Here is a 15479-nt window from a genome sequence, read left to right as displayed (position 1 = left end):
ACATGTGTTTCACCTTTTTGTGCTCCTTCCCCAAGATTAGCCATCCTCAAAGAAGTCCCTGTCTCATCTTTTTATCCCTTCACGTCCGTTCCAGTATCCCTGTGCTGTATCCAAATCAGTAGTTCTTGAGCCAGCCACTCAAGCCACTTAAATTCCTTTGGAAATAGAATATTTAAATGAATAAACGCCCTTTCTACCACTGTCTAGAAGTATCCCCATTCTTTCCTCTGCATTTGGTTGCTTTTTTGAAGTGCCTTGCTATGTGGATTTTCTCCCTCTCATTTTCATAGGGATTTCTCATCTCAAAATTTATTCTTAGTAGGTTTATTTGCAAACCTTTACCTTAGAGATTGCTTTCTAGTTCTGAGAAAGTATTGGCCATAACATTGAGCTGACAGTCATGCAGTTTGGCTCTGTGACTTACTTCATAACCTATGTCAGCTATTTGTGGGCATTCGTCTCGTCTCCTTGTTTATAGGATTAGAATCTGGGCTAGCCCTTTCTGGTTCTAAAATATTACTGTTACGTTAATGATAAGACGTATCAATGCTGAAATGTACCTTCATTGAGATATCATATAATGAAAATATCCAGCTGGATTTGCTCTAGGTAACTGATAATCACTATATGTATAGGTCTCAGTAAATTTTAGATTTGAGCTGTTTCTTTCTTTGAAGACCCGTATAGGTCAAATCTTATGCGCTTGCCATAGGGAGCTTGAAAGTCTACTGTCACAGGTAAAATTTGTTACCTTTTTCTGTTACTTGAAGGGTAACAGAAAACAGTTTAATCCCTTGCCTACCTACCTGCTCTGGGGGCTCATTCTCCTGTGTGCCCTGGGTTAAATTAGGACGGGTTCTATGTTTTCTCATAGACAATGAAACACCCCCCCCCCCCAGCCATTTCAAGTCACATAAGTCTCATTTCAGTAATTAAAATGCCCAGTCCTGTGTAGTGGAACACTCTTGATGTTAATTCTAGTTACAGCTCAGGCCTCTGCTGGCAGGAGCCTGGAGGGGGTGGGGAGTAGGGAGGAGTCTGCATCTCACTTCCCTCTGTCAGTTCCCACACACACCTGCGCATTGCCTGCGGCTTCTGACCCTCTCAGGGTGTCCTGGCAAGGAGAAGAGGAAAGTTGGCAGGCAGGTCTTCTTTGATGAGCCTGTCATTCATGGGGCTGGTCAGGTGTTTTCAGCTGACTTTCTCTCTGGGTAGTTGGGCGGTGACCAGTGGAGATTCTGTCACCGGAAACCTCTGAGCTGGGGTTCTCTTGCTGCATCCATGTGCCCCATCCTCTAGCTGATGAGTGGTGATGACCTCCTCATCCCTGGTCTCTTGGTGGCATTGAAGACAGTCCCAGGCTGGCTCCATCTAGTGTGGCCCCTTCCCAGTTGTAACGTTACTCTGCTGGGACACAGGTATCCCTGAAGCCACCCTCTCTAGGCTTGAGCTGAGGGCAAGCTCTGGGGAAACAGGGCTCCAAGCCAACCAACACCTCTCTCTAAGAAACCATCTCTTTGCTCTCCAACCTCTCTGGATAGACTGGAGCTGGGGGCCAGCTTAGGGCAGCATTTGGCTTTTCAGCCACCTGCTTTGGTGTCCCTGTTTGGGTGGTATCCCAGTGTGGTTTGGAATATGAGAGTATTTGCCACTACTTTGTTCTGAAACAGGTGTCCTATTTTAAGACCCCGTTATATTTGCTTGTCTATAGAACACAGGTGACAACCCCAGATTGAGACTTTTAGAAGCCTTATAAAACTTAAATATATTGAAAATTAGACTTGCTTCTTTATAAATTTCTCATAGCATCATTCTGGAAACTTCATCACACGTCAGTCAACCTCTCTCTCTCTCTCCCCCCTCCTCCTCCCTTCCTTCCACCCTCTAGCTGTTTTCCCATGTCTCTTTGAGCACCTTTGGGCATTTGTGTTTAATCAAGAGCTCATTGAGTAATCAGATGCTGCTCTTCATACTTCAAGAGGGAATAACATTTGTGAGTTCTGCATTAAAACGTGATGAATTGTTATTTCCATCTACTCCACCCTCAGCCCTCTAGCCCTCTAGCCCCCTAACCTCTAGCATTGGTTTCTAACATGGAGGCCTGGGATCACAGTCGTGGATGGAGCTGGGGACAATAAAGGGATGGAAAGCATTGTCATATTGTTGTATGTGAAGCATTGTCTGTAGACCAAATGATGTCTCATACATATTAAGAAATATGTTGATGCTGTTGGAATTATTAAAATACAAAATCCTTTCAAATGTTTCTAACTGAGAGTAGTTTTAATAATGCATCTTTTCGTGCAGCTACTATGATGTGAGGGTCTATGAAGTGCTCTCATGTTATCAAGATTCAATCATGTTTGAAATGGTTTTGAAAAAAATATACAGAATCTTCTATATCCTGATAAAGACAATTTTTTCTAGGTAGGTGGTGCTCTGAGTGTAGAGCAGGCTTTATAGGTCCTCAGGTCATTATGATCCATATACTCTCCGTAGAGATCATTTTTTTGTTTTTTGATTGAGAGAAAGGTGGGAAAGGAAGAAAGCCCTTGGACTTCCCTGGTGGCGCAGTGGTTGAGAGTCCGCCTGCCGATGCAGGGGACACGGGTTCGTGCCCTGGTCCGGGAAGTTCCCACATGCCGTGGAGTGGCTGGGCCTGTGAGCCATGGCCGCTGAGCCTGCGCGTCCGGAGCCTGTGCTCCGCAACGGCAAAGGCCACAACAGTGAGAGGCCCACATACTGCAAAAAAAAAAAAAAAGAAAGCCCTCAGTAGCTTTTCTACTTCATATTTTAGGCATTCATGCAGCTCAGTGATTTATAAATGTGTCACAGAGATAAAAGATGAGGATTTATAGTAGCTTATCAGAATTGTTTATTTTCCTTTACTCTTCTAATGAAGAACTGGATAATTATATATCATATATATGTCAGACCTTTACACATGAGAGAAAAGACAGTCCATTTAGACACTTGTCTATAAAGAGTTGTTGATAGGTTGAAACAGACAGCAGTTGCTCCCAAATTATACTGAATTCTTATTAAAAAAATACCAGCATACACATATCACTAGCTGCCAGCGATGGTCATTAATATGAGTAATGCAAGAGCATTGCCACGGGCTGTATCATAATATGTATAATTGCTTTTTCATGGGCTAGAAGCGGAACCCTCTTTTAGACGCTTTCTGGGCCCACCATCAACATGTCTGTCAATCAGTGCAGTCTTGAGTATTTTCAGTGGGGAAGTCTTAGAAAGTTAAGCATTTACATAGGATATCTTCATCATAAGAGAAATTGTTGAGGTTTTTCACAAAGATATACCCACATATGCTATTAGATAGTATATATTGATATATGTTTGGAACTTGGAATTGTTAATCTTAAATTTCTTTTGCCCTCTAAAATTCTGGGGGAGCATGGTTAATTATAAAAAAGCCACCAACAAACCCAAGTCTTTAGTGGTGAAATATTTTTTCCTCTTCTCAACATAATGAAATTTACCACATGTATCCTCACTCACAGAGGAGAGAAGACCAGCTGGAGGATTATGGAGAATCCTAGCATCTTGATACAAGGAGAAAAAAGATGACAGAAGAGGCTTAAGTCTGATGGATATTTGGTGTGCTGAGTAGGACATTTCGCTGCCTCAGTGGAAACTTCATGTTAGGACTCCAGAGGCAAAATTCTGCCCTAGTCTCTTAGATTGTCCTATTTGATAATTCTTTTTTTTTTTTTTTTTTTTTGCGGTACGCAGACCTCTCACTGTTGTGGCCTCTTCCGTTGCGGAGCACAAGCTCCGGACGCACAGGCTCAGTGGCCGTGGCCCACGGGTGCAACCGCTCCGCGGCATGTGGGATCTTCCCGGACCGGGTCACGAACCTGTGTCCCCTGCATTGGCAGGCGGACCCTCAACCACTGCGCCACCAGGGAAGCCCGATAATTCTTTTTTAGTAGCCCCCAAATGTTTATTTTGTTGCTTTGTTACTATTTCCTTATCTGTATAATTTTTAAGAAGACATTTCAGCAAAGGTTCTTTTAAAACTAAGAAAGGCCCATTTATAGAGGAATTAACTTTTGTAATCAGTTGTCATTTCACAAACCTGAAATAGCAGTGAAAAAACAAATCCAAGTTTGAACTGAAAGGCAAAATTATGGTAGAGGAAGTTTGTACATCACCTCAATTTCTGTTTCTTTCTTTGTACCAGTAACAGATGGAATATAATTATGCAGTCTCTTGATGTCTGATGTTTGATTACAATTTTCAGGCTAAAGTATTGCTATTTGATTTGTTTTTCTACTCATAATTATTTGCATATGCTAAAAAAATCCCTTAGGGTTTTCAGATCTACTAGATCAAGTGACATATAGAGCAAAGACTTCTGCTTCTTTTTATCATCCATTAGACTCCCAGGGCCATCTTTGTTTGAGTTAGAACATAAGGATTGCTGTTTCTCTTCCTGGTTTTCATGTTAGTCTAGCATAATGGGGGGGTGCTTATGTCCCCAGCTCTTGGTCACATTTGAAGCTTCATCTGAGTTGTCCATTCTGAAGTAATTAAACTAAACTTGGGACACTGAATTACTGCCACTCGTAGTTTTGCCCTAAAGAACTAAAATTTCCCACTTTGTGTTTCTGTGTCAATTGATTATCATCCCCAAATTTCTTCTAAGACAGAAAGCACCATGCCTGGACTCTGTCTTTATAATTATCCGTCTCTGTATCTTGTCTAGTGAAATTTTAGCTCTTAAATAATTGATTTCCGGGCTTCCCTGGTGGTGCAGTGGTTGAGAGTCCGCCTGACAATGCAGGGGACGCGGGTTCGTGCCCCGGTCCGGGAAGATCCCACATGCCGCGGAGCGGCTGGGCCCGTGAGCCATGGCCGCTGAGCCTGTGCTCCGCAGCGGGAGAGGCCACAACAGTGAGAGGCCCGCGTACTGCAAAATAAATAAATAAAATAAATAATTGATTTCCTTATTAAACTTATTGTAAGCATAAAAATGATAATGCTTTACACCTAACTTGAGGCTGTTTCAATATTTATCTTCATGCATGAGTTTCTTTTCTCTTTCTATCACATCATCAACTTGTAAAGGGTTTTAATTTTCATTCTTTTTCTGTTGATCTTTATCATACTTAAGCAGTGTTTACATTGAGATTAAAATAATATATTTTTCCTTTATATATTAATGTATTTTGACTTCTTCTTTGCCCTTGAATGATCCCTTTTGAATATCTTCTAATGTAATAAGTCAAGTAGATGGACCAATAGATGATTTGTACAAAAAGTTAATGTCAGTACTGCCACAGATAATCTTTCATGTTCCTGATTGTCTTGAAAATAATGCATGTCTGATACATCTGCTCTTCTTTCTCGTTCTGTAGATGGCCGTCTTAATCTTTGCTAATTTACAGCATTCATTTTATTTTATCCTGTGTACAGATCACTCTTGTCTGTGACTTGCGCATCCTGTATTCACACACAACTAAAAATTACGAAGAGCAGACCTCAGTAACTAGATGACTTTTTTTTCTGTTTTCTACAATTCTAAAGTAGTTCCACCTAGGTAGCTGACAAAATCAGGCTGAAGACATTTCTGAACGAAAAATCTCTAAAACCTAAATCAGTTAAAAACCCAAAAATCTCATGAAGAAAATATCTGTTATAAACCATTTTCTGTAGCAAAATTTTGGATTTTTGTTTTTCTTTGAATTAAGGTTTAAATGATTTTCCCTAATTCCTCAGTGATATCTGCATCACTGGTGATCACAGGTCAGCATGTGATTAGTCAGTATCAACATGGAGTAAAGTTCCTTGATATCATTTACCACGGGTATTAGCTACAAAAATGTAACTACACAGCCTATGTTTTCTAAGCTGAGAATGAAACGGTTCTTGACAGTTTTTCCTTAACAGTATAATATTGAAAATGAAAAAAATCAGTCATAATAGAACTGCCATTTAGTAATATACATATATTACTATGTATGTATGTTTCAGGGAAACAAGTGTGGTATTTAACATCTATGTTAGAAAACTTTCCCTTGCTGTTTTCTTTAAGACTAATGTGGATGTGTGTATCTTTTCCTCTGTAGGACTTACATGCATCTGACAGCTAAATTTAGCCCTAAGTTTGGAAACATACTATCATGTTTCCTTCTTTGCTCTTTTTCATCTCTTTACCTCTCCCAGGAGTAAGAAGTCAAAGAAACTTTATGGGTCTAAAGAAAAAGGAAGGAATATATCGATATGTACATAGTATGTTTTGTAGAAGAAAAAAAGAGCTGTTATAATGTAAATCATGAGAAGTGGCCGAGTCAAGAGAAAAGTTTTGTGGTTTTTCTTTGAAATTCACATATCACAATGTGTAGTATCTAAAGAATTGCTTTTTGTCATTTTTGCATGAAATATGGGCAGCTTATCACAGCATATTAATTGATGGTCTACCGTACCTGTTTCTAATCCACTATTTTTACTTAAGTTAGTTGGGTTGCTGTTTATATTACTGCATTTTTATGCAACAGATGAGATGAAAAATTTTTTAAAGCATTGTCAGAATATAATTTTAGGATTATACCATTTTTTGGGTGCTTAAATATGCTGTAAATTGAATCACGCATTAAAGTCAAGTAGCATGTTTTCACAGAAAAGAAAGAACTAATGTAAAAGCATTCTAAAAAAGAGTTTGGCTTGCTACACCTTTTCTCCAGCATGTAGTTGATATTAAATTTTGTTGTGACAACACAGTGAATGTTTTTTTGTTTATTGTTCATGTGACTCCATTTAGAACAGTGGAGTCTAAAAATAAGATATTTTAAAATGTCTTTGAAATAATGTATATTTAATATCTTCTCTCTTTTCCTTATGCCCCTACAGAAATTCATGATGAAGGTAAGGCATTGGATCATCTGCTGTATATGTAATACTTTGTATGTTTTGTGTTTGGTTACTCTTATTTAATTTTTGAATTCATGGCATTTTTCTTCACAATTTAAAGTTTTCAAAAATTAAATCAAAACTTTTAAACTTTTAAATTTCAGTAAATACATCCCATGTTTACGTTTATTGACATTTGACATCTTTGGATCATATTGTGACATACTAAGTCTTACTTAGCCAACGTTAGGAATTTCTCCCATTGAAACAGATATCTTTTCTGTCGTTCTCCGTCTAGAATTTTCACTGTGGGAATTATATTGGCTGTTTTGTGTTCATGCACTGTTGCATGAATACAATAGCAAATTCATACACTGGAAAATTAGAAGAGGCACCAAGAAGCTCCTAGTGAACTACTTACTCCAGGAGATGTGAAAATAATTTGACTTCTTTTTATTCCTCAATCAAATTAGAAAAACAAAAAGGTTTTAAGAGAGACAAACTAAAAGAGAAGAGTAGAATCCATGGTCATGTCATTGAAGGACACATGTAGGGAAAAGAGAGGAACAGCAGAATGTCATTATTTGAGAGAAAAAGTAGAAATGTGTTGTTGCATTTTTATATACCTGCTACATTTCTCATGTAGCATTCATGAAATTTAATTTTTATCCTAAAAGCTGAGGAAAATTGTGTAGAGAAATTGATTGTGTTCAGGTAATGAAGGCTGAATATATTTAAAAATTTCAAAAGATATAAACTCTGAAAAGTGTGAAATCAAAATTCTGGATGTAGATTTAAAAGGTTGCTTAGAAGAAAAGGAAGCAAAGGATTCATTTTCTGTGGAGTTACATCCATATTTGACAAAACTCTGAACCAGGAGCGTTGTATTGACACATGGACCTATTCGTTACCATTAAGAATTTGACAGTTTAGATAGGGTGACAGAACAGAACACTTACTTGAAGTCCCTATCAACAAGGACCCAAAACATTTTCCAAAATTTCAAATAATTCCAGCCATTATTTTTCAGTGGAAACTATTGTTATCACCTTGGGAAGCGAGGACATGAACTGCTCAATGAGGCAGATCACGAAACAAGGGATTTGGTTGGGAGAATGTTATCAACCGCAGAAAACAAGAATATGTTCTCTCTTTGCAAATATTAATAAATAATGAAGGGGACTTCCCTGGCGGTCCAGTGGTTAAGACTCTGCAGGGGTCACAGGTGGCACACGTTCGATCCCTGGTAGGGGAACTAAGATACTGCATGCCGTGCGACAAGGCTAAATAAATAAATAATGAAATTGGGTTTGATTTTTCAAAAATTAGCAGTTTTGCTTGCTAAATCTGCATTTACTGTACTCATTTTATCACCTCACTCCTATTCAAATCCTTTGTCTATGCCATTTCTATGATTCCTTGGAGAACAGTAAATGGCTTAGTTCCTGAAGCATGTACCTCAAGTTCTTTCATGAGAGCTGATTCATATAAAAATCAATGCAAATAGAAAAATTATGTCCATTTAGTTTAAACCAGGTGGTGTACCTGATGTAATTTAATTAAGCTCTGACTTCTTTTAACCGCAAGGCCAGAAACCCGATGACTTATTTTCATACCTGCGTTGGATCATCTGGAAAGGTTAGAATTTGACTAAGCGAGGGCCTATGCATTAAACTATAGTAATTTAAACCAATTACAAGGAAAAGGATGCTAAATTTTATACAGCTTTTTCACTTTTCAGTCGTGACTTGCTTTGGTTTTCAGACCTGGACACACATCGTTAGAACCTCCTAGAACCAGCCAGATGCTTCCTTGTCGCAGGTGCTCATTTCTGCTGGTGGCACTGAGCAGTGATCAGTTAGTCCTGTCCTAGGCCTGGTCTGTTCCCTCTGCAGACCTTTGGTTAAGACACGCTCCCTCACAAGTTAGCCATCTAATGCCAAGTGGCTGTCTCGACAGTGGTCAGCTAGTTTGTCAAACATATTTATTTTGCACTGAAGCCAGATTTCTCATTAATTATTATAATCATCCTTTGAACCTGTTATATGATTCACTACTGAAGATGGCAGGGCTGTTTGCATGGCTCCTGCTGCCGGGGACCCCAGGTGGACCAGATGCCAGACCAGCAGTTCTGTGCTCTTCCTCTGTCTAGTGCTGTTCACATTTGCGTTGGAAAGTCACGTTCAGATGATGTGAAGGCTTACGCACAGAGATATTTTTTTTGTTTTTCTCCCTGAAACAACTCATTACCCGAGTATCACTCTTTGTATTTGAAGGTAAACCTAAAAGCTTCCCTGCTTAAATATCTGAGCACTATGAAAGAAGTTCTCCAAGGCAAATTCCTTTTTGTTGTTGTCTATCATTTTAAACGTTGGTTGTGTAGCTTAGTATTACCTAAGCAGTAAACTCTTTTTAAGATTTCATTGTTTTTCTTCTGAAATGGCGTGTTATAATGATCAAGGGATATAGAAAAGTTCTCCTGTAGAGTCTGATTTATTTTTTATTTATTTATTTTTTTTGCGGTATGCGGGCCTCTCACTGCTGTGGCCCCTCCCGTTGTGGAGCACAGGCTCCGGACGCGCAGGCTCAGCGGCCATGGCTCACGGGCCCAGCCGCTCCGCGGCATGTGGGATCTTCCCGGACCGGGGCACGAACCCGTGTCCCCTGCATCGGCAGGTGGACTCTCAACCACTGAGCCACCAGGGAAGCCCTGATTTATTTAAAAAAAAAACAAAACAAAAAACCTCTTGAATAATAAGGGCCTGGAGTTATGAGAAATGTCCTACAGTGATTAGCATAGCATTTTTGTACAGAAAAAATGATTAGTAAAACAGAAAACCTTATAATATTTAGATGTTATACAGTTAATAAATTAAATGGTTTTAAATAGCAGTGACACTAAAGATGCATTAATAAGCAAATATGTGGTACAAACATATTTTATTAAACACAGAGGAGGAAAAACACCCCAAATAACAGAAACACATAGCCAGTAATGTTTATGCATGTTTAAACCTCTCGAGTTGATCTCAGTCATTACTGTTCTGGTTTTATGTACTATGCTTTTCTGCTGTTGTATTTTAAGCTTGTAACAGTGGTACCTCAAAGGTAGCTACAATGATCCAATTCTCACCTCCCCACAGAGGAGGATAACAGATTAATAAATGATACCTTATGACTGCATCTTATTCTGAATAAATGTAAACGTAGAAGTATTTCCATCAGAGCTTCTGCTTACAATATGGGTACCCTGATTGCACATTTTGGGCCAAGATGCTGGAAAGCTCAAGGCATAGGAATACCTAATAATACCAAGTTGGTATTAAAATAATCTGTGGAAAAATTGAAGTGTGGTTTGTTTAGAATACGTACAGCTTTGTTGCTTAGATTTTGTTTGAACGTACTCTGAACTTTTTTTATCCACTTACAGTTCACCAGTTCAACTTTTTTACACTATCGTTTAATATTAGCCCTGTCAGTCATCTCAGGGGTCCTGGGACCAAACCTACGCACGGAACTGAAAAAACTTTTTAAACTGATATTTTCAGCAAGTCCAATTTTACCCTTTATTAAATGATTCTTGGCTCTCTGACACCAGAAATATTTAGAGGGAGGAGTTTGGAAATGGTAGTTGTTACCTTGGGTTGGTGGTGTTTTTCCCTGAAAGAACAACAGCCCCTTAGCGTAAACCCCCTTCACCTATGGGAGACTACAGCAGTCTAGCAGAAGCCAACTTCAGGATCTGCAGAGGGGCCATAGAGGGCTGTTCACAGCTCACCAACCATACCACAGGCCCAGCCAATCACAGGGGAGAGCTGGGGTGTGAGGGACAGACCGTTGCATTTTCAGAAACAGGTAGGGCCCAAGTCACACTCGGAAATGTATGTCAAGGACATGTAAGTTCCAGGTAATACTTTTACTAAAAAGACCTGATAATCTGACATGTAGTTGGAGGTGGTAAGAAATGCAGGGAGAATTAGTTCTTAAACTTCTGTTTTCTTTGCTGTTAGTGTGCAAGTCTTTGGTAGGGAAACGCATGGGTTCAGTTTATAATTGTTGAATGAATGAATAATTAGAGAAAACTCTCATTTTGAAGGCAGAGGAAAGCAAGCTGTGAGACTATTATGCCTAATACCCTTGACATCAGATAGTGTACCTCTCAGATACAGTATTTGAAGATACCCGATAAATATCTTTTGAATGAATAGAAAAAAGTGTTTCTTTTGTGTAATGTTTACTGGAGAATCAGTAGGACTAAAGTATAGGTGACATGAATGTGAACACAAGGTTTGTTACATAAAATTTAACTTTCTACTTTTTCTCTTAACTGGTGCAATGGAAAGCACTGCTTACTTTGCCTGTGTTTTAGAGTCCAAGGAACAGTGAACATGTTAACTTCAGAAAGCACCAAGGTATTTTTCCAAAGTGCGATTTTGAGGGGTGGGCTAGCCTTGAACTTGTTGGTCCATTAGCTTGATTGATTCTATCTAGTTGGTCCTGGCTGGATTCCCAAAGGTTATGATGGTTATAGCACTGTGAGCTTGTAAGGTTCTGGTTTGGGTGGCCGGAGGAGAAATGGACCTCTTGTTCCAGAGTACTGAATTACTACTGCTTGTGATGTTATTAGCCAGCAGTGATGAACTTTTTCTCATTGAAATTGCCCTGGGGGATTCCAGTCCACTTTGAGGCAGCATGCTGTAGAGTCTTGAAGGAATAACCCTGGAGGTGGCTAAGCCAGTGTAACCGGTACTTTAACAGGTGTAACCATCCTCTTAGAGTACCGGTAGTTCCCTACATCAGAGGAAGTCCATAAATATTTGTTCACTTAAATTAAAGCAAGGACCAGGCCAAATTTAACAAGAAAATTGATATGATTGATTGATCAAATCAGAAAGCACAAATAAAGAACCAAGGTACGTCTTTGGATGCATCCCACAAACACAATTCTTTTGATAAATGTTTGTTGAATAAGTTATCCAGCCTGCCCAAGAGTGGAAATTATACATTTTATTTGTCCTGAATCAGAGCCAATCACAATAGTATTATTTAAAATGACAAGTTAGAGGAAAAGGACTGCAGACCATGTGACAGAAATTATATTCACTTGTGTTGACAGTGCTCTCTTAATTAACAAAGTTAATTTAGTGTGGATTATTTGCATACTTTTACAGGAATTGTATTAAAACTAAATATGTGACATAAATTAACATTTGAGTAGTGAGGAAATCTGTAGTGTTAAATCCATAATAGACAACTGTGTAAAATCTCTATATATAAAATCTTTGAAAGAAAATTCAGATACTAAAATATCTCCTCTTAACCAATTTGAACATTTATGTATATATGTACATATGAACACATGAAATGCACAGGCAAAGCTTTACAGAAAAAACAGCACTCTGGTTAAATCTAAAGCTTGTTCTTCATCTAAAAACATCTTGTTTTGGTTGGTATGACTGTCTAGTGTCATTAAAGTTCAGCTGGATCTTGTAGCTTTGGAACTTATATCTGGTAGGGAATGGTAAGCTCCTACCAAACTAGTCCAGATCAGACAAGGTAAATAAGTTGTTCTTGGCCACAGTAGATCAAATATATTATAGAAAATAAAAGTACTCTCTAAACAGGGCCTCATTCTTAGGAGGAATATAATTTTGCAGAGTAGATTTTTCCCTTTTTCACTCTGGAGGTGAAAAAGTAACTTTCCTTTTTTGTAAAGCAGTTTTTTCTCATAATTTTAGTACCTTTTAATACCTATTTTTAAACGGTTTGGAAGTCTTTTAAGCATAACATGTAAAGTTATTTTAAGAAATAATGTGGAACAATAGGAAGGGGATATATTTTTAGTAAAAAAGGTATAATAACAATGAATATTAAAGTACTTTCTCCTGTACTTCTTAGAGTATGTATAAGTCAGTAACATCACAGTCATGCTTAAAGACCTCTTTTTCCTACAGAAAAAAAGGGCAGCCTCCTAGGCATAATGTTCTGTACCTCCCGTGATGTTACCCTGATCTAATTTTATGGCTCCTGTTTAGTTTCTCTGCGACCCAGCACTGCAGTCCCATGGTCCCTTCCTCTTTCTTAATACCCTGGAGTTGTTTCCTATGACACCTTTACTCACCTGGATCGGGGAACCCATCTGGCTTCTCAAATTTAGCTCAGGTTGTAGCTTCATAGAAGAGGGAGCCCTTAACCTGAGTTTAAAGCAGTCGACGAGGTGGAAAAGACTACAGAGGGAAGGAGTATTGTGTTCTAAGACAGAGCAGTAAGAAAGGTCAGGGCAGGGAAAGTGTGTCTGTCTGGAGCACAAGGGATTTGGGGGCGAGGCTAGAAAGGGCTGAGACTAAAATCCTCTATGTGTGTACTACTCACTGTTGTCCCCAAAACAACAGCACCTGGGTCATCTGGAAAATTTTTGAAATGAAACATCTCTGTGTTTACTCCAGACCTACTGGATCAGAATCTTGTGGGTAGGCCCAGGGTTTTGTGTTTTAACAAGCTCTCCAGGTGATTTATAAGTATGCTAGAATTTGAGAAGCATTCCGCTATCTCATATAAAGGAATTTGGACGCATTTTCTATAAACAGTTGGAAGATATGAAAGGTTTTTAAGCCTGAAGATGATTTGATGAATTTTGTGTTTAAGAACACTCATTCACTGAAGAAATACTTATTTAGTCCTTACTATGTGCCAGGCATTTTGCAAGGAATCTGGTATACCGCGATGCCCAAAGTACCGTAGCCCCTGCTTGACGCGGACCACAGTGTAATGGGAAATACAACAAATAACTGGGAATCAAAAATTACAAATTATGGTATTTACTGAACTCGAGTTCATTCTTTAAGAACTAGATCAACTGCTAGCCCCCTCCCCCCACAGGAGAAGGTTTTCTTGGTAGCTTTGTCCCAATTTAAGCATTCTTTCCACAGCACTTTGCTCATCTCCAAGAGCTCTTCTTTTATTTTTTCCCATTAAACTTTTCCATGAGAACAAGAGAGCATTTTATGGACTTAGTTAAATTTACTCTTTTTTTCCTTGTCGACCCTTTCTCTGCTCTCCGCAGACCGCTCAAGGTGGTGGCCACCGAACGCTCCTCTATGGACATGCCATATTGCTGCGCCATTCCTACAGCGGCATGGTGAGTACCCGTGTAGACTGCATCTCCCCTGTGGTCATGCTGATCCATTTGTGCATATGTGGTCAGGAAATGTTTGGTAATCCCATTTCATTGATGGCTTTAACAAGCTTGGTTGTATGTATTTTTGAATATCTTTATATCCTGCTTAGTTTTTTCATTTATAAGATGACAGCTTAGAGGACCTTTAAGGTCCTTCAGTTCTATCATTATGTGACTTCTATTTTTCGTATCTTATTTTTGAAAGACTAGGTTTAGGAGGAGAGAGGTGTTAAGAGTCAAGTAAGAAATAGTTCTCATTTCTGATTTTATTTCAAACCGTTTATTTATTAGAGAATTAAAACATCCTTACTGAAAAATAGTATAAAAAACTGCCTACGAGTCCCACCTTCAACTCTCCACTAACTTCTTTTCCTTCTTAACTAGTTGTTCTCTTTGTTTTTCCATATCAGCTCCTCTTGCAACCAGTTATCTATTTATCCACTGGGTTCCTCTCAGGCACAATTTGCTCATTCTCATTTATATATGCGTGTGTGTGCATGTATGTGTATAAAATATGTATAAAATAAAATATATAAATATTCCATTCTTTTAAAAGCTTTATTAAGTTATAAAAACACTACATATTCATTCTGTAAGATTTGGAAATTACAGAAGAAAAAAATCTTCATGATCACGCCAATGAGAGAAAACTGTTGGGGACTTTTTTAAAATTTTCAATCTTTGCTGTCGTTAAAATTTTTTTTAATATAATTGAGATCTTGTTATATAACCAAATTTATATCCAGATTTTTTTTACATATTATCACAGAATAAGTATTATCCATATTATTTAAATTTTTCATCAAGCTTATTTTAGTAACTACACAATAGTCCAATACCTGGAAGTATAAAATAATCATTTCTTTTAAGAAGGAGATAATTCCCAAAATGTGTAAACTGTTCCTGAGCAAAAGCTTAAACATAGCCTCAATATCAATACCAAAAAAAACAAAAAAAATCATCAATTTTCATCATCATGAATATTGATGTGAAAAATCTGGTTAATGGAATTGAAAATTATAGGAAGAGAAGTAGAGGAAAAGTATAGATGTGATTTTAATAATGACTTAATATCATTTATGTTAATTGCCATATCACATTAGTAGGTCAAATGAGAAAAACTGTGACCATCTTAACAGGTGCTGAAACAGGTTTTTAATAAAAATACCAATTCCTAATAAAAACTAAGCATTGATTATTTTCTCAATGATAAAGAAAATATTTATGTCAAATCAATGACCTCATACTTAATTGTCAAACACTGAATCCATTCTTGACAAACCTAAAAGAAAAAAAACTCCCAAGAATATGCTAGCTAGCTAACATTTTTCTGGAAATCTTGGCTGACTTAGTAAGATATGAAATAAAATAAAGGAGAGCACTTTAAGTGGCTGGATAGAAGACAAATATATAAAAACAACCTTTT

The 15479-nt window shown here is 38.0% G+C and overlaps 1 protein-coding gene across 1 annotated transcript in view; it reads left to right on the top strand.

The window, feature by feature from the left end:
- The window catches only part of RYR2 (ryanodine receptor 2), a 515056-nt gene that overhangs the window by 75742 nt on the left and 423835 nt on the right, over positions 1-15479 (top strand). The window contains exons 5-6 of the mRNA XM_065893933.1: positions 6877-6891; positions 13940-14014. Coding sequence (XP_065750005.1) covers positions 6877-6891; positions 13940-14014 — 90 coding nt within the window. The remainder of the gene's footprint in view (positions 1-6876; positions 6892-13939; positions 14015-15479) is intronic.

Source organism: Phocoena phocoena, chromosome 16, assembly GCF_963924675.1.
Source record: "Phocoena phocoena chromosome 16, mPhoPho1.1, whole genome shotgun sequence".
In the NCBI taxonomy this organism is placed as follows: domain Eukaryota; kingdom Metazoa; phylum Chordata; class Mammalia; order Artiodactyla; family Phocoenidae; genus Phocoena; species Phocoena phocoena.
This window is presented reverse-complemented; position numbering and strand designations above follow the sequence as displayed.